This window comes from Furipterus horrens, unplaced genomic scaffold (assembly GCF_987537825.1).
Source record: "Furipterus horrens unplaced genomic scaffold, mFurHor1.1.pri manual_scaffold_5, whole genome shotgun sequence".
NCBI classification, from domain to species: Eukaryota; Metazoa; Chordata; class Mammalia; order Chiroptera; family Furipteridae; genus Furipterus; species Furipterus horrens.
In genome coordinates this window covers 161,542,988-161,566,008 of record NW_028327175.1, presented here as the reverse complement: position 1 = coordinate 161,566,008, position 23,021 = coordinate 161,542,988, and the positions used below count along the sequence as shown (strand labels likewise).

Sequence of the window (23,021 nt, the reverse complement as noted above, 5' to 3'; positions counted from 1 at the left end):
TGAAACAAAGTGGCTTTAGGGGGACTGGCCAGGAGGGCTAGACTCCCCTGAATAGTGCCTGTGGGCATGGTCAAAGAGCAAGCTTTATGTGGGGTTACAGGGACCTTTCCAGTTCCACACATACAGGCCTATGCTGTCATAGGCCTCCTGGACTGGTAATTCACACAGGATTTATGGGGCTTGAGCTCTTAATTCCAGGACAACATGTTCCAAACCCTGCCAAGATCCCAAAGGAGTAAGGCCATGCCCCAGTTCTTCCTTCCCTTCCTCTGTCCTACATGTTCCCCTATTTGAAAGGCACCCTACCCCAAGTGTAAAGCTTAACAGGTCCTCCCTCATGGAGGTACACACAGTTACACTTCCCAGCACAGGTGGCCATGGTTCTAACTTGAAGGCGAGCCATTCTGATCGGCATGTGTCAACTGGAACCTCACCCCCGTACTGGCTTCTAACCCCTCCTTCACTCTACCGTCAAATTCTGCACTGGATTTTGGGCTGGGGTCGGGGCAGGGGGCTAAAGTGGGGTATAAGTGTTCTCAGTGGTGCAGGGAGGAGAGTGAAAATCTCAGGAAAAAAGGGTGTGCATCCCAGGGTGCCCCAAGCCCAGAATTGTCTCTCCCTCTCTCCAGTGGGGAGGAACACGTGACCTGAGAGACAGGTCCCTGCTGGAGGAGGATTAGTCTCATGGCTGGCCGAGTGGTCAACCAGCCCTCTGCTTTCTCCCCAGGACCTCTGACAGAGGAGTAGGGAGGGGCCGGGTGCAGAGCTGGGAGCTGGGCCTTGCACGCAGCAGCAGCTGCGGGCTCTGTCTACTTGCCGTGCTAAACTATTTCCCTGTTCCCACAGAGAGTGAAATGTGTGACCAGCCAGAGAAATCTAACCGCCTTATAGAAATCGGGAGGAGGACACCGCCTGCTGCTAATCCCACCACTTTGTATTCCTCTGCCTCTCCAACAGCCAGCCCATAGTCTTCGGGGTGCTTCTGTGTGGCAGGGAGGCGGCTGAGAGGCCTGGAGGGGGTGTAGAGAAGGAGGGAGCTCCAGAGCTGACATGCTTTGTGACTTTAGGTAAACTGTCAGTCCTCTCTGGGCTGCCTTTCAAAATGAGAGACCCATGGCCTTCAGGAGGCCTGGAGGACAGAGCTCACGACTATTCAGAGACCATGAACCTGGGAGTCCTGGGATCGTGGGAGACAAAAGAAAGCAAGTGGTTCCGTCTCGCTTTCCTTCTTAGCCCTCTGCCAGGGGAAGCTGCCCAGATTTGGGTCCCCTTCCCTGTGAACAAAGACACCACAAATGCCTTAAGAAATGGGTCCTGGGCTGAGACAGAGTACTGAGCTCCAGGCAGATGGATGACCATGCCTGGCAATAGCCCTACATGTTACGCAGCTGCCACTGGGCATCTCAGGGTCAAACCCGGACGTGGCTGCAAAGAGCCCCTCCTACTTGACACATTCCACATCTCCCAAGGCACACATGTGTTGCCCACACAGTAACTAGCCAAATGGAAAAAGGAATAAATGCATGAATGAGTGGGCTACATGTGTGTTCTGTGAATGTGCGGATGTGAGAAAAATTCAGAGAGAAGACAGAGATAGGAGGAAGTGCAGGAAGGTGGGCAAGAGAGAGAATTGGATTAAAGAGAAAACTAATAGAAACAGAAATAAAGAGACCGGGGCAAGGATGGATGCAGGACACCAAGATGAGAGACTAAATCTCAGTAAAGATGAAACCAGCACAGTGATGGCAGATAGTGGCAGCTCCCATCTTCTCCTCCTCCTCCTCCTAGCCTGCCACTCCCACCTCTGGGATTCCAAACTCTAGCCTTATTCCAACCACTGCCTTTCCCACAGACTCTGCGTGCAGTCCCTACCCATAAACTCTGTCTGCTATCACCCTTGGTCACTGTCTTCATTCTGCTGTCATTCAGATTAATCAACCTAAGGAACAGCTCTGAGGATATCACTCATGCTCAAGAACCATCAATGGCTCCCGATTGATTGCCTGCTGAATTAGGTTCAAGCTCATCACGGCAATCAAGGCCCTCCAGCCTCCCTCTCTGGCTTTACAGTAGGGTGTGCATTACATACTTGCAGAATTAAATGACGGGGAGAGAAGGATAGTGCTGACTAGAGAAGTCTAGTGATGCTGTTTATGCTGGTATGTTTCACTTCATCTTTTTTTTTTTTTGAGGGGTGGGGTGGGGATAGGTCAGTGGAGAGGTCTTTAATAATTTATAATTTTTATAATTGACATGCAGTAAAATAGACATTTTGGGATATACAGTTCTATGGGTTTTAACACATGGATAGATTCATGTTACCCTCATCTCAACTAGGGTACAGAACAGTCCCACAACCCCAAGAACTCCCTGTGCTATTTATACCTCTACAATCACCCTGCTGCTCCCCTGATCCCTGGTCACTACTGATGGATCCTCTGTCGCTGTAGTTTTCTTTTTGAGAGTGTCATGGAATCACGCAGGATGCATTTGCAGCCTTTGAAACTGGCTGCTATCACCTGCATAATGCCTTTGAGATCTCGATTTTCACTTCACCTTAGTGGTCTGCTTATCTAAGCACAGACCCGTCCCTATGGGAATGGGACCGAGTCTGCGCGTCTGCCCAGCTGCAGAACTGGGGGGAGGGGGAGTCCTGCTTCCCACTCAGGGCTGAGCCGTGGGTGGGCCAGCAGAGGGCTTTCAAAGGGGTGGGAGAAGAGGGTCAAGTGGATTTTTTAAAAAAGGCTAGCAGGCCTGCTGTATGTTATCAGATTTGGATATTCCCTAATGAGGGTAATTAAGGGTCATTATACTGAAAACAGAAAAGTAAACATATATTGAAATGCTAATTAACCACTACAGCTGGAAGTCAGGGCCAGCTGCCTCCTCCCTCTCCTGAGTCCTGCCCCTTTCTCTGTTAGGAGCCCTCCTCCACCCCTCCCACTGCCCCAGCCATTCTCCTGTCCCCCAAAGCTCCCTCTGGGTCCTCACCTCCCTCAGGGGTGTCTCCTTTTCAGTGTCTTGACTGGCTCATCCTCATCTCCCTTTACATCAGGGAACCTTGGGGCTGCTCAGCCCCAGCCCTGCTCTCTACTGTACCTGTGGCTTCACATACAATCCAGACGTTGGCCTGGCAACGCCTGCCTTTCCATCTCCAGCCAGAGCCAGAGAGTGGCAACTGGAGCCCCCTTGGCTCGTGGAGGCCCCTGTTAGATTTGCAGAATCTGGGAGAGCCAGTGAGGTCTCATCGCTTGCTGGAGTTCAGCCTCGGCAGGAGTATCTACATCATGGAAATCACCAAATGCCACGCATGAGGAACTCTCCCCCCCACCAGAGTTGCCTGTTGGGCACCCCTCTGCCTTCTGGGCACTTCCATTTGGATGTCTAACAAGCTTGTCACACATAATAGGCTGAGAGCTAGCCTGTGAATTCCACCTTGTTCTAAATGTTCACCGCCCCCTCCCCACCCCCGCACTCAGGTCAGCAAATTATGCGGACTCTCCCTTTAAAACAGTGAGAGCTGACCGCTCCTCACTCCTCCGCAGCGCTCCAGGTACTGTCCTCACTGTCCAGTCATGGCCCTCCCCTTGTTGTCTGTTCTCCCTGGGCAGCCAACAAATTTGTTACGAATAAAATTTACTATTCTAACCATCTTTAAGCATACAATTCAGGGGTTTTTAATATACTTGTGATATTGTGCAACTACCTCCTTTATCTGATCCCAAAACATTTTCATCACTCCAAAAGGAAATCCCCAAACCCATGAGCGGTCACACCTCATTCCCCCTCCCCTGGTCCCTGCAATCACTAACCTGATTTCTGCCTCTGTGGATGTGCCTCTTCTGCACATTTCGCATAAATAAAATTATCCACTATGTGGTCTTTTGAGTCTGGCTTCTTTTACCAAACATAGTGTTTTCTAGGTTCATTCCTGTGGTAGCACGTTGTCTATCAGAGCGTCACTACTCCAATGGCTCAATAATATTCCACTGTGTGGAGATACAACATTTCGTTTTGTCCACTCACCAGTTGATGGCCATTTGGGTTGCACACAGTGTCCTTTTGAAACTTCAATCAAATCAAGTCACTTGCTCCCTGCTCACTGCCCTCTCCGAAGCTTCCTGCCTCACTCACTCCTGTGAGCGCCAAGTCCTGACAGTGCCCTGGCTCATCTGATGTCCTGCAGCCTGTGGGCCTTCTCACTCTTCCTCGACTGCTGTGCAGGCACGCTCCTGCCTCAGAGCCACTGTGCTTGCTGTTCCTCTGCCTAGAATGCTCTTCCTCCCAATACCCACAAGGCTCGCCCCCCACTTCACTGAGGTCTCTCCTCAAATGTCATCAGAGGGGCCTCCTCTGACCCCTGCCCCCTCCCCAGTACTCCCTTCAACACCCTGTCCTGCTTTTTCTCCATGGCTCTCATCAGCACCTGACCACAGTATACATTCATTACATTCATTCACTTGTTTGTTTCTTAAATTATTTTTTTTTAGAAAATTTTATTTTATTTTTTTAAGGATTTTTAAAGTTTATTTTTAGACAGTGGGAAGGGGAGGGAGAAAGAGAGGGAGAGAAATATCAATGTGTGGTTGTGTCTCGGGCACCCCAAACTGGGGACCTGGCCTGCAACCCAAGCATGTGTCCTGACTGGGAATCGAACCAGTGACACTTTGGTTCACTGAGCCACACCAGCCAGAGCTTAAACTTTTTTAAAAATTGTCATCCAGGACATTTTTTTCATTGCTTATAGAGAGAGGAAGGGAGAGAAACATCGATGTGAGAAAGAAACATTGATGTGAGAAAGAAACATCAATTAGTTGCCTCTCAAATATGCCCAGACCGGGGACGGTATGTGCTGGGGCCTGGGATAGGACTCCTTGGGACCCGCAATTAGGTATGTGCCCTGACCTGGAATTGAACCTGCAACCTTCTAGTTACAGGACAATGTTCCAACCAACTGAGCCACACAGGCCAGGGCTCATTTGTTTCTTTAGTCTTCCACCACTGGAATATAAGCGGCTCAAGGGCTGGACTTGGGCTGTTGTATTCACTTATGGATAGTACCTAGAATCATATCCAGATTATAGTAGTTTCTCAACAAATGTTTATTGAATAAATGGACTAATGAAGAAATTCCCACTCCACATTCAATATAAGAGTCCCTCAAAGGCATCTCTTACTTTTTGCTGCCCCGGGCCTGGGAGTGCCCAGTACCCTGTGTGCTTCACTAGTCACTGTACGCCTCTGCGCTGCTCTGTGACTTCATGTGAAAGGTTGCTCTCTGAGCCCTGTTTTGCTCATGTGAGAAGAGCAGAGATACCTGCCTGTATCAGGGCACATGTCAGCATGAAGGAGAGGAAAACATGCTCTCCACTGGCTAACCCAATGTAAATACATGACAACCCTGACTTTGAAAATTCCTTCTTACTCTCAATTCCTTTTTCATATGAAGTGGGTAACAGATAGAAAAACTGGGGCCTGGAGAGGGAGAAGAAAAGGTCTGCCCTATGCCTTTACCACCATGAAGCCTTGCCTTGCCATGAAATGCCTCATGCCCCTCCTGTCGTATCCCTGCACTGACCTCTCCTTCCAGGTGACAGAGTCAGCAGGACCCCAGGAGAGCAGGACTGTGCACTGGCTCTGGGGAAGAGGCTCTATGCCCTCCTTGGTGGCCAAGGGACTCTTCAGTCCCTGTCACTTGTTGATTAGGTTGTTTCACAGCCCATGGTCACAGTGATGGGGCGAGACACTTAAGTACAACTCCCAGCTGAGTGTGCTTAGCCTTACTAACCCTTTGAGACAGGGGGACAAACAAGACACGCCACTATTACTATCAGGGGCACTGTGAGAGGTGGCGAATGGGGCAGGCGGGGCAGTGTGGGAGGAAGGAACCACGTTCTAGGGTGGGACCAGGCTCACTAGTGCCCACCAGGAAGGGGCACCACAGTGGGCATGGAGGGAGGAAGAGAGATGGAGGATGAAGTTTTGCTAGTTCTGCTATGTTCCCGGTGGGAGTCTTCAGGAGGGCCAGCCGCTGCATTTCGGGAGTGTGATTCCTGTCATAAAATGATCCCCACTGTCTCCCATCCATGCCAGTCCTGCTCAGGAGCCTGGGTGGTGGTGGGCTTGGAGAAGGAGACCACCACCAGGGAGCTGGGTGAAAGAAGACCGAGCCTCCAAATCCCATATGAAAGATGACCTCCAGTGGCTGGAGGGGCCTGAGCCGCGGGCACTGGGGCAGAAAGCGGGTGAGGAATAGGTCCTGGCATTATTGCTGTCAAATAACACCCTGCCTGCTTCCCACCCGACCAGGGCTACAGGGCCTAGTGTAAACAGCATGCTAATTAGATTTATGGATGAGAGTAAATTAGGAGGTGTCTGCATCATGCTGAGGACACCCTCTGGTCCTCAGGGAGGTTGGAGCTTAGCATGATGAAAGGAATTACACCATGGGATGCAGCCACGCACAGAAAAATCCTCATAATCATCATTGTCATAATAAGAGCCTCAGCAAAGGCAACTGGGGAGAAATTAATGGGAAAAGCACAGACAGGGCTGCCCTGCTTCCCCTGGCTTCCCTTCCAGAGCAGCTTTGCTTTGATGTGGACAGATATTTTCCTGGAGAGCCTAATCTTGGGGGAGAAATCCTAGAAATGTGAGCTGAAACTGTGAGAGGGTTTGTAAACAAACCCCTGTCCACTGCCAGGGCAGGAGGGGGATGGGGAAAGAGGTCAAGGTGCTCACCCAGGAACCATGGATTCCAGGTACCAGCTGGGCTAACGCTGCTCTGGGTGGACACTCGACCCTGCTATGCAACAAAACCACCAAAGAACCTCTCACTACTAGGAGCAGCCAGGACGGGCACTCTGGCTGAGGGAACGGGGATAAGGCAACACATATCTCCACGTGCTGCGCCTTGGTTGCTCCCTGGACCAAACCCCTCAGCCCCTAACTCCTCTCAGCTTTACCTCACTGGGTGAGAGGTACAGAACGTTAGAGGCATTTCGGTCACTTCCCTTACTCCGGGGGGGTGGGAGGGAGTCAGTGGGAGGTGGGTGGTTTCCAGCCAGATGCCAGTTACCTCCCTAATGGAGGGGAAAGAAGATTCTGGGTAACTGGGCAATCGTACATCCACGGAGAGAACAAGACCCTGCATCTGCCTCCATGGGTGCCGGCAGCTGGCCAGCCAGCAGGCCAGCCAGCCCTTCCCACTCTCCCCCACCTCTCTCCACTGCTTCTGGAGTTTGGTTTCTAGTTCCAGTTGCTTTGGAAACAGGGAAGCAGAGGCCCCTGCCCTGGGTCACATCAGCAGGTCGCAAGAGTTTAAGGCAGCTGGACTTACTCCCTGGGGTGGCAGGGATGTACATTCCCTGTGTCTACTGAAAAGTAGGTGCTGGTGACAAATTTATGGGGCCCAGCTGAACAGTGGCCTAGAGGGTCCAGAACTGGACAATGGGCCCTCAGCTGAATATGTCACATGGAGCCTCCCTGCTCCCACCCTACCCTGCCCTACACGGAGGTGTGGCCCAGGACCCCCAACTCAGAACCAGTAAAATGTCAGCTTTAGGACAAAAGCCTGAGGAGGGAGCTGGACCAAAGGGTGGCAGTCAGTGAGCACCGGGATTAAAGAGGGCTGTGCACTTTTCCTTTTAGATTTATTTATTTATTTATGCCCCTTTTAATTGTTGTTCTTTACAGCTGTCCCCATTGCTCTCCCCTGCCTACCCCTTGCTCCCAGAGTCAGTCCCCACCCTGTTGTCCATGTCCATGGGTCAATTATACCTGTTCCTTCACTAGACCCTTCCCCTTCTTTCCCCCATCTCCTCCATCTCCCCCGCCCCCTTCCCCTCTGGTCGCTGTCAGTCTGCTCCTTGTTTCCATGCCTCTGTTTCTATTTTGCTCATTTCTTTGTTTTATTCATTGGGTCACTTCTGGGGAGGAGGGATGCCAAGGACCTCTCTGATAGTAAGGGAAAGCCTATGAGCCCCCGTCTCAGTATAACAGTTTTAATTGCATAAAATAAAATAAGTGGGACCACAAAGTTAAGTAATTATTTTGAAATACAGTCATCAAAGTAGTTTAAAAGGGAGTTCATCATAGTAGAATTATACACCTTTTAATGCATTAAACAATGAGATTTGGCAATGGGTCTAATGTATGCTGTAATTTCAAAGTAGCAATGAATATAAATGACATCTTGAGGTCCCCGGGACACCTATAATATGAATGTGAAATATCTGAGATTTCTCTTGGGGTCAAAGTCACAGGTACCACCAATGCCACTGTGGTTTGTTTCATTTTTCATAATTAAAGGGAGTGTTCAAATTCAGTTAGAGGTCAGTGAAAATAAAGATGCAGAGTTTTCTCCATCCAGGGTCACAGATGCCTCAGGGGTTCAATGGACCCCCACTCCCAGGTCAAGAACCCCTGGACTGAAAGAAAGCCTGGGAGGAGCCTGTGCGGCCTGCAGCCACACAACCGTAAGGGCTGCGTGAGGAGAGGGGTCAGTCAGAGAGATGGCAGGCTGTACAGACTGACTAATAGAAACAAACATGAAAATAAATTTAAATAAATGCAAGGTTGTGGCTGGGCTCTCTGAGAGGCTGGAGCACATGTGAAATGGAAAATGGGGGCAATGGATAAAAATCAGTGCCAAGGTTAGCCGGAGAACAACAATCTCCCGTTCCCACTGCTCCACTCGCCATCCCTGCAAATGAACCCAGTATTCTGGAATATGGCTTTTTCTCCCGTCATTTGCTTTCTTTTATTTATTTATTTGGTGATGTTTTCTCCTTGGGGAGGTGGGTAATTCTCTCTGTTTTTTTCTTTGCCCCTCAAACAAATGAATCATGTCATCTCTGCCTGAAATAGGAATTAGCTCCTGACAGTCGTGTCTCTGTTCACCTCTGTAGTGCAGGTGCTCCTTCCTTGCCGTCCCTTCCTCCCTCCCTCCCTCCCACCAGCCACGCTGGAGGTGGGAGGCCCACCTGGACGGTGGGACCAAAACTTTGAAGTAAATGGAGAGCCATGGCTGCAAATAGGGAGGCCTGCACTACATGCGAGTAGCACAGGATTGAGAGTTCAAGGCCAAGCTCTAAGACGTCCTTGTCTGTGTGACCTTGGGGAAGCCCCTTAACCTCTCTGAGCCTCGACTTCCTGGAAAGGGCACAATAATACACATAGCTCTCATTTGTAGGCTAGGCACTGTTCTAAATACACATAGTAATTTATTTAATCCTCATAAGAGCTTTGTGAAGCAGGTTCTATAATTGTCTTCATTCTGCAGACAAGAAAACTGAATCAGAGAGGATAAATAAGTTCCCTAAAGTCACACAGATCAAAAATGGTAGAGCCAGGATTTGAACCCAGGCACTGTGGCTTCAAAGCCCTTTCTTTTAACCACCCCAGCTGCCTCTCTCTCCTTAACCTGTGGTACCAAATAAATATGTACATGAGCAGGCTGGGAAAGGTTGCTGGTAGGGGTGAGGGGGGGAGGTGAGGCCCATGGAGGTGCCAGGTCCTCTGCCCAAAGTGGGGGGGGGGGCAGAGGCAGCTGGAGCAAGTTGAGGGAAGGGAGGATGAGCCAATGTCAGGGGTGGGAGTGAAGACGGATGCTCAGGTGGCACCCTCACCTCCGCACCCAGGTCCTCTTGGACCAAAAGAATGTTAGGATGTGTAGTCTTAAGTAAGAATGACAGGACCCACTCACAGCTTTCCAGAGGTGGACACTGAGGCCCAGTGGGGCCATGACTTTCCTGGGATCACCCTGAGAGTGAGGAGCAGAGCTGAGGTGGGGCCCGGCTTCTGTGTTTTGTCTGCCACCTCCCACAGGCAGTTGAGGTAGGTCTAGCAGCAGAATATTGCGGCCAGAGTTCAAAATCCTGGGCCAGTTTTCACTTGGGAGAGCTCTGTCACAACGACTGAAGGTGGCCACTCAGTGTCCTCCTGGGAAGAGTTCTGAAGACAGTTTCTCAAGGACTCTTCAGGTTTCATTGTAAGGGCCAGGGGTCCTTGCTTTTTGGAAACAACTTAAGAATAAAATGGCTAAACTGCAAGAGAGCTTCAAGGTAGATGCTAGAAAGCTTCTGCTGGCTGGAACTGGTAGTCAGGGGAGGTGGGAGAGTTTTGTGTGGAGGAGACTATTACCTTTCCCTGTGTTCAACCCTGGCCCCTGACAGTCCATTTCCAACACAGCAATCAGATGGCTTCTTAAGAAGGAAGACTCAGAACATGTTAACTCCCTTGCTCCCCACTGGGCTCAGGGTAACAGAAAAATACTTCCCTGTGGCTGGTAAAGCCTGGCCTGGCATCTGCACATGATGTCGCCTCACCTCCTCCAGCTCTCTCAAGCTCCCCCTGGCCAGCCTCATGAGCCTTTTTTCTGCCGCCTGAAAGTGCCAGGCCACTCCCGGGGACCGCTGCCCATGCAGGGGGCACCCACTGTGAGGGTTTTCCGCCCACAGCTCTGGGTGGCTGTCCCTCCACACTACGTGACCCCTGCTCTACCAGCACCTCTGTGGAAGGCATTCTTGTGCCGCTGAGTCCAAAATAGCCCCTTCCCCCAGCCCATCATTCACCCTGTCTATTGACTTCTTGATATTAATTTCCACCTGCAATGATGCTGGTGCTTATTCTTCCTGCTTCCCCACTGGGATGACAAAGAAGCTCATGGAGGTCAGGGACCCCATCTTCAGCACTATCTTCTCACTGTCCGGCACAGAGTAGGTGCACAATGTTTGTTGAGTGAATGAGTGTATGATCCCCACCACTTGTGAAAATTTTGATATAGTCTCTCAGGAAGGTGGCAGGGAAGCAAATCAATGAGGTCTGAAGACCATTCTGAAACTATTCCAATTTCCAGAAGCAGTCAGAACGAGGCAGGAGAGGCCCTGTGGGAGAATACTGGCACCCCACTCCCCACTCTGACCCTGTTCCCCTGCAAAAATGTTCTCGAGGACAACAGCAAATATGTTCTGAGAAGCTGTGGGTCCAAAATGAGGCAGGAATAAAGTGGGCCAAGTGCTCCCAATGCCCGAGAAGAAAGACATGATGTATACGAAGCGTATTTCTCCTGACAGGCAGGCAGGTGAGAGGAACTGTCAATTCTTAGTTCTCTGAGTCAGTTGGGAGGGGTCATGCATAATGCAAAAGCAGGATTTAAAAACAAACCCTGTTGCTGGAGTTTGAAAAGCAGCCAGAGGCGTGAAAGCCCCCCCACCCAAACTCCCTGCATCCCTCCCACAGTCCTTCAGAGGCAGGATGGAGAGCACAGATCATCCACTCCCTTCTAGGCAGAAGCAGGTTTTGAAAACAACTGAACATAAAATTCCAAGCATCCCAATATCCCCATTCATGCAGCTAGGAAAACATGACAGCTTGGGGTTGGCTCAGCTGTAGGTAGGCCTGGGGAGGGTCACAGGCAAGATTAGGACAGGAAAAGTGAACTCAGTGGAGAAAACACAAAGCATGTGTTGTGGGCAGGGGGTGGGTGAGGATATGGTGGAATCCAAGAGAACAAGTGTGCTGCCTGCTTCCTGTGGCTTCCTACAGCTCTGAGGAAGCTACGGAGACCGCCCAGCAGCCAGGCACGGGGAATGAAGCTGCCACAGCCTTTAATTTGAAACTCAGAGATGAGCTTCCACACCAAGAATGACTCCTGGGGCCTTTGCCTTCAGATTTTTTTTTTTGGCATGATTTGCATAACAACCATCTATTTGCATCTCAACTGTCACACAGTGCAAATGGGTTGTTGTTGGTTTCAGCCCACCCCATCCCTTCCTTCCCTGGCTTCTGTGAGTTTTCTATACCTGGGCAAATGAGAAGAAATTACTCCGAGACTTGACAATGAGGATGGAGTTCTTGGGAGGTAGAAAGGGCCTCTTTCAAGCACCTTTGTTGTTTTGAATGGTCTGGCAGAGCCTGAGATTCAGCAAGAAACCGAGCAGAATCTTAGATCTGGAGAGGATGGCAGGCCTCATCCAGTTTCTGTGAATTAGATTAGCATCCTCATTAGGAATGATGGCTACAAAGTGCTGACTGAGAGGTGCAACTGCTTCCTCTTTCCCTTCCTGTTTTCCATCAGCACCCCCTACTGCTCCACAGTGGACATCTGGGGTCACGTTCCTATGCAAACTCCGTGGGAATGGGCTTCAGCCGAAGAGTCCTGACCGATGACCAGTTTGGGTTACTGTATCATTTAATCATGCTTTAACGCCACCAACATGCACTTCTGTACTGCCTCCCAAGTGGCAGGCAGAGTACTAGGCACTGGGCCACACTGGTGAGCAAAAGCAGACCTGCCCCTGCCTGCGGCTCCTTCAGTCTAACCAGGAGACAGGTATTGTGACCACCACACTACTAATGCAAAATCACACTCATGGTGAGTGCAAGGGAAAATCACGTGGTTCTGTAGAATCCGTGACAAAGGGAGTTCCCCTCTGCTCATGCTCCCTTTCTTCCTCCAAGTTTGCTCAAAGAGTGCATTTTTCTGCCACACTTAGCACATCCACAGTCACCTTCAACCGAGACACAAATCTCAAGAGACGGATTCTCCCATCAGAAAGGAAACAGGAAGAAATCACAATTTTTAAAACACCTCTTTCACAAATATTGCCTGATTTCTCTTTGAGTTTTCCCCAGATTCTAGACACTTGGGCTGTGCTCAAGTGTCCATGGTATCTGTCCTTTCTGTTCCTGCTGGCGATGTGGCTGAACACTCCAGCCTGGGAACACGGGGCCTGTTCCTCAGGACCCAGGACGGGGCCTTGGGAGCGATGACCTATCCAGATCTGAATCACTCTGGAGTTTTGGGGAGTAGAGAAGATATGGGATATAAAAAACATCGGGGTAATTCAGAAAGCAGCCCCTCCCTCTAATTTAGGAAGCAGCCCAGGACCCCATCTGAGGTGGTTTGGGTGCAGTTCTATCGGGAGCCTGAAGGATGAGCCAGATAACCATGTGGTGAAGAAGACCTGGTCTTGGGACGCCTGCCCCTTGTGGGTAGCTCTCTTCCTGCACCTCACTGTGCCCTAGAGAAGTGGAACACTGGCCAAGTCCATGGGGAAAACAGCAGATGGTCCCCGGCAGTGCTGGACTCCATGTATACAGCAGGCATGCTGATGCCTGTGGGAGGGATCACTAGAGGCAGGCCACATACCCAGACACCCCTCAGCATTCCTGTACACGCTTCAGACAGGCGTCCAGCAAAGACAGCCTGAGATCAATCCCACCACCAGTCACGATGGGCAGGGCCCTGGGGATTCGGGCCCTGCTGGTGGAGACGCTCCCTGGACCCCCCTGTGTATGGCGGGTACTGCACTAGGTTCTATGTGCCACGGATCTCCTCCTCTCCATATCCCTGTTGATATCTCCTGTGGCAAACACATTTATAGCTCTTTTCCCACATTCTGCAGCCTCTAGCATCGAGGTGGGTCATGTAGCTAGTTCTGACTGATGGGCTCACTCCAGAACTTAGCATAGAGGAGCTGGTGCTTAACCTGCCCACTGTCTCCTCCCTGCTGCAGGGACCAATGGAACCGCGGTGTGCACCTGAGTGACTACAGAGAGGAGGCCCCCGCCCCCCCATGCCAGACAAGTGATGTGACTTAGAAATAAACTTCTGTTTCAGTGCTAATTTGTTGCTGCAATAGAAATGGACATATTCTCCTCTTATGTCTTTTTTACACAGATGAGTGAAATGAGGCTTAGAAAGGGTCACTGACTCACCCAAGGTCACAGAACTAGCAAATGGACCCATGTGATTCCAGAGCTTAGGCCGTGAACCATTACACAAGCTACCTCCTGGCTAGGTTGCCTTAATAGCAAACTCAGATTCCTTGGCTTGGCATTCAAGGCCCTTCAAGATCCTCCAAGGCTGAGTCCCAGCCCACCACCCAAACCCTGGATCAATCTCATGAATCGCCCTCTGTTCCCTCGATCCACTTGCAGGTTTCTCCTTCTGGGCCTTCCCGGGGGCCAACGCCCGCCCTGCCAGCCCTCTTGATTCTCATTATCTGATTTATGCCCGGATGCTCAGCGGTAGTCCAACTCTTGCCAGAGAGCCTTTCCTGGTCTGCCCAGCCCCTGCGTCCCCTTTCTGTAGCTGAGCTCTGGAGCCCTCACTGCATGTGTCATGGGACCCTGGACCCACGCTCCGGTAGCAGTGCCTCTGTTCTCTTGGGCTGTTGTTCTATCTGTTCATCTCCACCTTTTAAACTTTCTACATTTCTGTATGTATTTTAAAAGGTAAATACACTTGGGTCCTTGGGACAGGGACCATGGGTTATACTTCCTGGTCTCCCTCAAGGGGCCAAATATAGATCCTTGTAAACAGTAGGCATTTGGTACACACTTTAGTATCTCAGACAGGTTAAGTTCGAAATGACTTAGCAGGAGATGGAGGTACGTACACGCATGTGCATGTGCACACACACACACACAGGGACTGACATGCCCTTGTGGCCCTGAGTCCTCACAGGGGACTATGTCCGGGTGAGAGAAGCTGGCAGGAGAGCGAAGGAATGTGGGAGGAAGGGCTCCTGGGTGGGCACGTTGGGCGGTTTGCAGAGCAGTCAGGGGGGACAGGGGCAGGAGGAGAAAGCTTGGCCTGGAGCAAGGCCAGTGCGGGGGCCCGAGTGAGGAGTGATGGCAGAGAAGGACCTCGGGCTGGGAAACCCAATGGAGTTCCTGAGCAGAGTGGGCCGGGGGAGCGGTGGTAATAAATACAAGTCCTGTTGGCCACTGTGGCTGTGACGGGCAGCGGAGATGTGGCATGAGAGGAAACTGGGGGAGGAGGCAGGCTGTGAGGGTCCCATCCATATAGAAGCCTGTCTCATCTCGGCCTGGCCTGTCGGCCGCTGATGACACAGGGCCTGCCTGCCTGCCAGGGCTCATGGGGGCTGCAGCCCCACCCTGGAGTCTCCTCCCTTCTGTCCCTCTGGACCTCTCCCTCACTTGAGGCCCATGCCCCTTCTTTTTGAGACTGGCCTCAGCCAGACAGGTCCTTGGGCAAGGGGATACAGGCATCCCAGACACCTCTGTTGCCTCCTTATGGCCTGGGATCCCATTGAAAGCACTTATATGATCATGGATACAGCTTCTTAATAAAGAACTACATGTTGGAGGTATGTACTCAAACATTTTTTGCAGGATGTAGGGGGTAATCCAAAAGTTAGAGAGCACTGGTTTTTGCAACCTTATTTATCCTCAGAACACAGCAGGGAGAAATGTTTGTTTCTGTTTTATAGATGGGGACCTGGAAGCACAGAGATAACGGGTGATTCTCCCAGAGTTGCGCAGCCCAGGAAGGGTGGTGGGTTGAGGTGGGCCCTATATTCCGGGGACTCACCTCATCCTTGTCCTCCACCTGGATGAAGAGAGGGAGGGCAAAGCCGACCTGGGCGAGCTCAGTGATGGCCACGCTGTACTCGGAGCTGTTGAACTCCGGGGCATTGTCATTGATGTCAATAACCAGGATGTTGAAAGTCGTGGTGACTGTGGCGTCAGATGGGGTGCGGTCATCATTCAGCTCTGTGCCCTGCAGATAGACGACAAACACTTCAGGTTGAAGGCAGCCATGAACACAATAATAGCTATCATTTACCAGGGCTTTCTCCATGCTAGACACAGCACTTTACATCGCTTCTGCTCTCTCACTTCATCCTCACCACAGCCCCGGGACGAAGAGTCTTATCATTAGCGTTCCCATTTTACTGATCCTCATTTACTAATGAGAAAGCTGAGGTTCAGAGAGGTTAAGTAAATTGCATAAGGACACACAGCCAGAGTAGGTAACAAACTTAGGCAGTAGGATTCTAGAACCAAGGGGATGAGGTGGGGTAGGGAGGACAAGACAGATATGGGAGCTCATCAAGGGGCAAAGTGAGAGTCTTGATGCAATTTGGCGGATGATCAAGACTAATTCAGTATCTTCCATGGCCTGAACACCGTGCTGGGCACCACAAGGGTCTGGATCAGACTCAGGTTTAGATGGACTCAGATACCTGGGTGCCCAGTCTCCGGACCAGAGCCCTCAGGTTCTAACATACCGATTCTCAGTGCCCACCCAACCTCTGAACCAGTGTCTCTGGGCAACAGGCCCAGGACTAGGTATGCTTCACCTGATCCCCAGGGGGTTTAGATTCACAGCTGAGTTTGGGCATCAACCTAACACTTTATTTAAAGATGGACAACTGAGTGCAGGGTCCCACAGTGAGCTGGTGGCTGCCATGGGACTAGGGAGCAGCTCTCTCCCATTGCAGCTGCCGCTCCTCAGGAAGGAAGGCTGAGAGGGGCCCACAGGCTTGGTGCTGGGTGGTGGAAAGGTGGTGTTCGCATGCCCTTTCCCACTTGGCCCACATATGCACATCAGGTGGAGAGGAAGGAGCCAGTGAGTGCGAGGCGGCTGCTTAACCCCTTGTTGCCCCAAGCCCTCTCAAGGTTGGGCTGCAACATCCTCCCCATACCAATGAAAGAGCTTCCTTCTCAGAGCCCCTCTCCTCAGGCTTTGCCCCATCCCCTCCCCCAGTCGATGGCTGGGGGGAACCCTGTGGCCCATGCAGAATCCATGCCCTAAATGGGATTCTCAGGGAATGGCTCAGCAAGTCATTGATTTTAATTAAAACTGGCCGTGAGTGGCAGATGGTTACAGTGGGTGTGGCTGTGGCTGCGCCACACTTTCCATTGTGGGGACCACGGCACTGCTGTTTCCTAACAAGGTGACAGCCTCAGGGAAGCTTCGAGAATTAGAAATGGGACAAAAATAAAAAAACCAAAAATGGGGTAAACTTAAGAATCTGAGGTGGCTACAGCAGAGAACTTGGAATTATGAATAACATTAAGGACCATGAGATGAGCACCTACTATGTGCCCGGCAAAGCCCCTGACATGGCCTACACCTGATATGCATTGGCTTGAGCCCCAGGAATCAGCACAGGGTGAGAGAACAGAAGTGACGTGCCTCCTGGGAACCTCTGCCTTGGCCACTGCTGGAGGCTGGCACCACACATGGGCATCCCCTCCACCTACATGGAGGGGTCTGGTTCTCACCTTCACAGTCAGGATGAAGCCATGGCTGTACAGGGGGTTCTCCCGGTCCAGCAGACCATTCAAGGTCAGTGCTCCGCTGATGTAGTCCAGGGCAAAGATGCTGTTGGTGTTCCCTGCAAGGGAGAGAAGCATTCTGGGTGTGACTGGGGCCCAGGGCAAGTGGACCGGGGGCTGAGACCACAGCTCCTCTCCATCTGTTAAGGATGAGTTAGTAACTTAACATGGAAGCTGGCTCAAGGAGGAATGTTAAGAGCTCTGGAGTCCACAGGAGCGCACGGCAGTACACAAGAGTACGCGGCCCAGGCAGGAGACAGCATGGAATCACAGAATGAGAATGGCATGCCCATTCACTCTGAGTCCGGGAGAAAGTCTTGGTTTGGTGCTAACATGTTGGTAACACCTCTCTAACACCCACTCGTTTTCCTGTTCAACAAAGAGAGAGTGGGCTTCACCTCAGAGCCTCCAGAGCGGGCAGTGCCCAGCTAGGACTTGGTAACTTTGATTTTCTGAAAGTTTATGTACCCCTACCCCCTTGGAATTCAGATGGTGAAATCCTAACCTCCAAAGCAAAGGTATTAGTAGGTGAGGCCTTTGGGAGGTGATTAAGTCACCAGGGTAAAGCCTTCATGAATGGGATTAGTCTCTTATAAAAGACCCCACACAGCTCCGGGCTGGCATCTGATCTCAGACCTCCCAGCCCCAGAATTGTAAGCAATACATTTCTGCTGTTTACAAGCCACCCAGTCTGTGTTATTTTGTGATGGTGGCCCCAATGGACTGAGGCAGTAACCTTGTTTTGCTTCCTTTGTGCTTATTTTATGGTCCTGTTCTCTTCTACTCTATTCTGTTCTATTTTAATTTTCTATTTATGACAATGATGTAAAATTTCCTTTTATGATAAATATAAGTTAAAACATAATTCAGTTTCAAGAATAAGTATTTAAGTACTTACTAAATTTTAAAATATGTGTGTAAAGTACTAGCAGAAATCATACACGAGTGACGCTGGCTCAAAGGGGGCCTCTGTACCCGACCCCTCTCCCCCACCAGCTTCATTCTACCATTCTGCCTATAGGCTCCCAGCGCCCTCACAGTGGCTGCCTCAGGCTTCCTAACCCACCAGCTCGTCCCTGCTTCCTTGTCTCTCAGGGGCCACCTTCCTCTCTTGGCCTCTCCTCCCTACCTCCCGCCTGTGCCAGCCCCCCACTCCTGGAAGGCAGTCCTACCTCTCCTGCTGACCCCTCCACCCCCCGAGGCAGTAGTCACTGTTCTGTCCCTTCTTCTATGACCTTTCACGCAGCCTAAAAGCCTCCTGGATGCCAAGGAGCGAGGACGTTTCTGAACGATGACTGCTCCCAGCCCACCTGGGCCCCTGTACTTGCCCTTGAAGCCTTGTCACCAGACTGGGAGTTCGCCTGTTTTACCTGGGAAAATCCCAGTTCCACTCTCCTCTCTTCCTCATTAACCAGAGTGTTGGTTCATCTGCATACTCACTCACTCGCTGCCGCTTGTCTACATAGTCAGCAATGCCCTGCACTTGGCATTGTGGAAGGCCTGGGATTCTGACTCCAAAGCACTTGCAGCCTGGTGATGGGTATCTCTGAGTTCATAGCAGTGAGGCTCTTCACAGATGGTAAGGCTCATGGACGAGGTAGCATTGATTCCCTATACCACTATTTAGCTGTGTGACCTTGGGCACCTTACCTAACCTCTCTGTGTCTTGGTTTTCTCATATATATATAGGCACACACACACACACACACACACACACACACACACACCAGCTCATGGCACAAAGTAAGCACTCAGTAAGTGCTGTTTGAACTGGGCCTTGGAGGACAGGCAGGACTGGAATGGGGGTGGATAGACACTGATTCCATAGGAGGGAACTAACGTCAGGCCTTCAACACACACAGGTGGACACCTGGACCATCCGTGGAAGCTGCTGTATCTCCCTATTCTTCCCTTTCCCCAGCTCTAAAGGAATTTGTAATAGAAGATTACATCATCTCTGGGATTAAATAGGGAAAAAGTAGAGGGGAGACAATTTCCTCTTCTAACTTTAGACTTTGGGACAGGGGCTGTTCTTGGCCGACCCTGTACTGGTCAACTAGGTGGCCCACTTTCACCTGTTTGGTGGCTAGAGGCCTGCTCCCACCCTGTCCTCCCACTTGCTACAGAGCTTGGCCCAAGCAGGGGACAAGCTGCTGATGACTATGGAGCCCAATTCAGGTTTCATGTCACTCTCAGACTGTGAGCTTTGGGGACTCTGACATTGGGCCAGGCCAGGGAGGGGACATCACTCCAGCCCACCTCTCCCCTCCTTCTTGCTTAAAGCTTTCTCCTGTGGTCCTGGAGAGACCTGGGTACCTTCCATGTTTGTATCGTGAGAAGGATAAGGCTGTAAGGAGGCTTATATGTGCATGAATATAAGGACGTTTCTTCAGCTAGGAATTCTGCTGCTGGGGAAACTAGAGGATGCTTGCTTTTATCTGCTGATCATTTGCTAACCCATTCAAGTTACTCAGCTCCTACAAAATACCAGGGACACAGCCTAGTAGGGGATGTGGCTCTCAACCAAGCATTCACATTACAGGGTGATCAGTGCTGAAGTGGCATGAAGTACAGGGCCCTATGGGGGCTGGCTCCTCTGGGCCCCTAAAGGCTGAGCTGAAGGACTGCCCAGAGGCAAGACCTCAGAGCCTTTTGTCACCCAGCCCCTCCCCCACCACACACAGAGGCATGGACAAGCCCCCCTCCAGCTCTCGCCTCCAGCACCCATCCCATCATTCCAGATTTTCATACAAATTTATTTTTCCCAATAAAGGAACCTATCAAATGTTTAACTGAATGTGATTCAGTTTTTATCTTTGCAAGATTTTTCCCTATAAATCATTCACAAACCAGAAGGCCCTTGCTGAACAATGTGCTTGGTTTTTATTTTGGAAAATAGGGTTGTTTACCTTGGTGCACTCACTGAGGACCTCTCACCCGGCCCCTTCACTCTACTGATGGCCACACTGTCCATCCCAAACCCAGATTCTGTCCCTAGGACACAAAAAACTCCATCTTCCGACCTACACACCTTCTCCAAGAACCCTGCAGGCAAATACTCCCCAATTGGCACACATGCGGACCTGAGGACCCTCCCCCAACACACACACACTGCTTTTTCACACATTTCTCTCTGTGTGGATCTCATTTTCCAACCTCCTGCCAAGTATGAATCACTAACTCACAGGACCGACAGCCAGAAGGGGTTACACCCAGGGAGCTGACAAGGCCACCTGGTTGAGGTACAGGGTCTGATGTTCCTACTATCACCACAGCAACATCAGCACTCACCAGGATGCTGGCTGGGTCAGGCGCAGGAAGAGAGCTTGCTCCCCCAAAACGGAGGGCCCAGTGCAGGTCTCATTCAAAGACTGATTGATTAGCTCACTCTTTCATTTTTGTTCATACTGAGCACCTACTGTGTGTAAGGTGCTGAGGAGTCAGTAGAGGAAAGCAAGCAAGGTTCATGCCTTCGGTCTCACAGTAAAGGTCCACATTCATGATACAATCACGTTACTGAACGTATAAGTATCACTTGCGGAGCTAAGGCCCCCGAAGAAAAGCAACACAGGGTGGAGTAGAGAGGTGTTAAAATCATGCCCTCTGGAGGCAGACTGAATGGGTTCAGATCATGACTCTGCTACTTGTTAGCTGGGTGACCATGGTTCAGTTACCTAACATATCTGGGCCTCAGTTTCCTGGTCTGTAAAATGGAAATCACTATAGTTACTAATAGTTATGCTGCTGTGAGGATTAAATGAGTTAACACAGTGCCTGGCACATAGGAAGCTCTCAACACTGTGGCCCACCTCCTCCACTCTGCCCCCGTCCCCCCCAAGAAGCCTGTGCCTAGAGCTGTCTGCTCAGTGGGAACACCAAGTCAACCCCATCTTCTTGCCAGGACAGCCTCACAACCAAGAACCCACGTGTACAAGCAGGCATCCCTGGGGTCAAGGTCAAGTACAAAACCTTCAGACCCAGAGGGCATTGCACTGGGCATTGGCCTCTGCGTTCTGCATCACTCACCCTTCAGGGCGGTCGCCACTTCCTGGCACCCTTTCCTTATTCTCCCTCTTACTGTTCTCTCTTCCCTGAGGGGCTGTAGCTTGGCAGCGATGCATACAAGTTTCTCTGCTATCCTAGAAGCTGATATCCCCATGTCAGCCCTCTGGTCTCCTGACATTCTTTATCCAAGTCCCATGGGAACTGGGGGGGGGGGGTTGGGGGAGGCTCATCAGGGACGCCTTTCACCTGTTCAGCCCCCATTGCTGAGCAGAAGGGCAGCTGCTTCCCTTGGATCGACAGGTGCTGTCCTAGGTGTGTGTGGAGATACCTGGTAGGGGAGGGGCTCTGGGGAGGAACAGGCTGCACCTCTAGTGCCCCAGGGCTTCTGGAACTGGTGACTTCAGGCATTCACACAAGCAAAGAAGCAGGTCCTTGTGAGTCCCGCTGGTTCTCTTGGGGGCAGCCACCTCCTCTAGAAGCTTTAGGCATCAAGCCCTCTTCAGATTTGCAAGAAAGAGGATGTGAATCAAGTGTGCAGGAGCACGAAAGGCTGCCGAGGGGTAGTCACAGCCCTCCTTCCCTTATTTATTAAAATATATGAGCTAGGTCAGACTTGAGATATGAGGGCCGGTGGGGAACAGCACTGGGGACAGAGGGTGCAGGCGCTGCTGCCCAGTTTGGTGTAAAAAACGAGAGGTCGAGTGGCAGCTAGAGGGCACAGCAGTCAAGCAAAGGGCTTCTGTGATACATAGAGAGATGGCCAGGGTGGAGGGGAGAAAGTGGGAGAGGGAACCTGGGTGGGGGTGCAGGTGGGTGGATAGTCAGAATTAGGGAGAGGGAGGCAGCTCTCTCTCTGAACCTAGGAGCAATCACCTTCCCACCACCTCGTGCCTTCCAGGCCAGCAGGCTCTCCCCTTCCCCGGCCCCCCTCCCCTGGCCCCTGCCAAATCTCATCAGTCCTACATCTTGTCCCCTTGTTATCTCCCTGGCCGCATCTCGACCCATGGCGGAGCTGGGTCTCGGCGAAAAGCAGTTTAGTGAGTGGCTGATGATGCGTGTGGGAACACAGGCTGATGACTTTCAACTGCTTTGTCTGCTCCGCTGGGCTTACAGAGACCGCTCTTTCTGCCCTCAGAGTTAAAGAAAAAGCAAGGGCTCCCATCTGAAGATCTCCCTCCAGTGTCACTGGCCTCAGGAAGTCAATCCTGGAGGCTGTGCCATCTCTCAGTCTTTCCAGCCCAGCACTGGTCTGGCACCCTCAGACCTGCCCTGTGCTGTGGGGCTCCCCTGGTACTCACGCCCAGAGACCCAGCATGGCCTTGCGGAGACCGTCTGGCTGGGGTTTCCCGCTTCTCGCCCCTGTGGCATCCACGACAATGCTCATGAAATATCTGAGGGATGGCCTGAAGTTTTGCTCCCCCTCTACAGCAGTTAGGAAGGATCAGTGGGCACACACTAGGTGGGGACATCCTTTGGGCCTGCCCTTGTGTTGGGAGAGACAAAAGAAGAAAGCAATGCTTATAAAAAGCTCATGATCTAGTTGGCCTTCATCCACTCAAATGCAAGGCCCTGCATGGAGGCAGGAGGCTGGATGAGATGGCCTGCGGGACCCTGGTCCTTCTCTGGCCCGCCCCAGGCCCAGAGTCAGGGACTCTCCCCAGGAAGTGAGCAGAGCTGGGATTTCCACCCCTTTCCCTCTGGTGGTCTCTCTTTTAGTCATGGCCTCTGCCTGGAGTTTACCCAAGTGACCACCACTGCCTGTGCATAAACTCTCCTGCTGAGGAAAGACCCAGGTGTCAACAACAGCTCTGCCACTTATGGGCTGTGAGAACCCCCCCGCCCCCCCGCTCCCCGCAAACCTCCGATTCCTTTGAGCCACATTCCTCATCTGTAAAGTGTGGGTAACAGCTCCCACCTCA

At 51.4% G+C, this 23,021-nt stretch overlaps 1 protein-coding gene across 4 annotated transcripts in view; it reads right to left on the bottom strand.

Moving 5' to 3' along the window:
* CDH23 (cadherin related 23) overlaps positions 1-23,021 on the bottom strand; it is a 366,095-nt gene that overhangs the window by 171,280 nt on the left and 171,794 nt on the right. For 2 of the 4 annotated variants that reach the window (XM_090278159.1, XM_090278162.1), the window contains exons 9-11: positions 17,044-17,156; positions 15,344-15,532; positions 13,316-13,321 (exon numbers count right to left, since the gene is read on the bottom strand). In XM_090278159.1, coding sequence (XP_090134285.1) covers positions 13,316-13,321; positions 15,344-15,532; positions 17,044-17,156 — 308 coding nt within the window. The remainder of the gene's footprint in view (positions 1-13,315; positions 13,322-15,343; positions 15,533-17,043; positions 17,157-23,021) is intronic. The other 2 variants (XM_090278158.1, XM_090278161.1) reach the window with 1 other exon arrangement.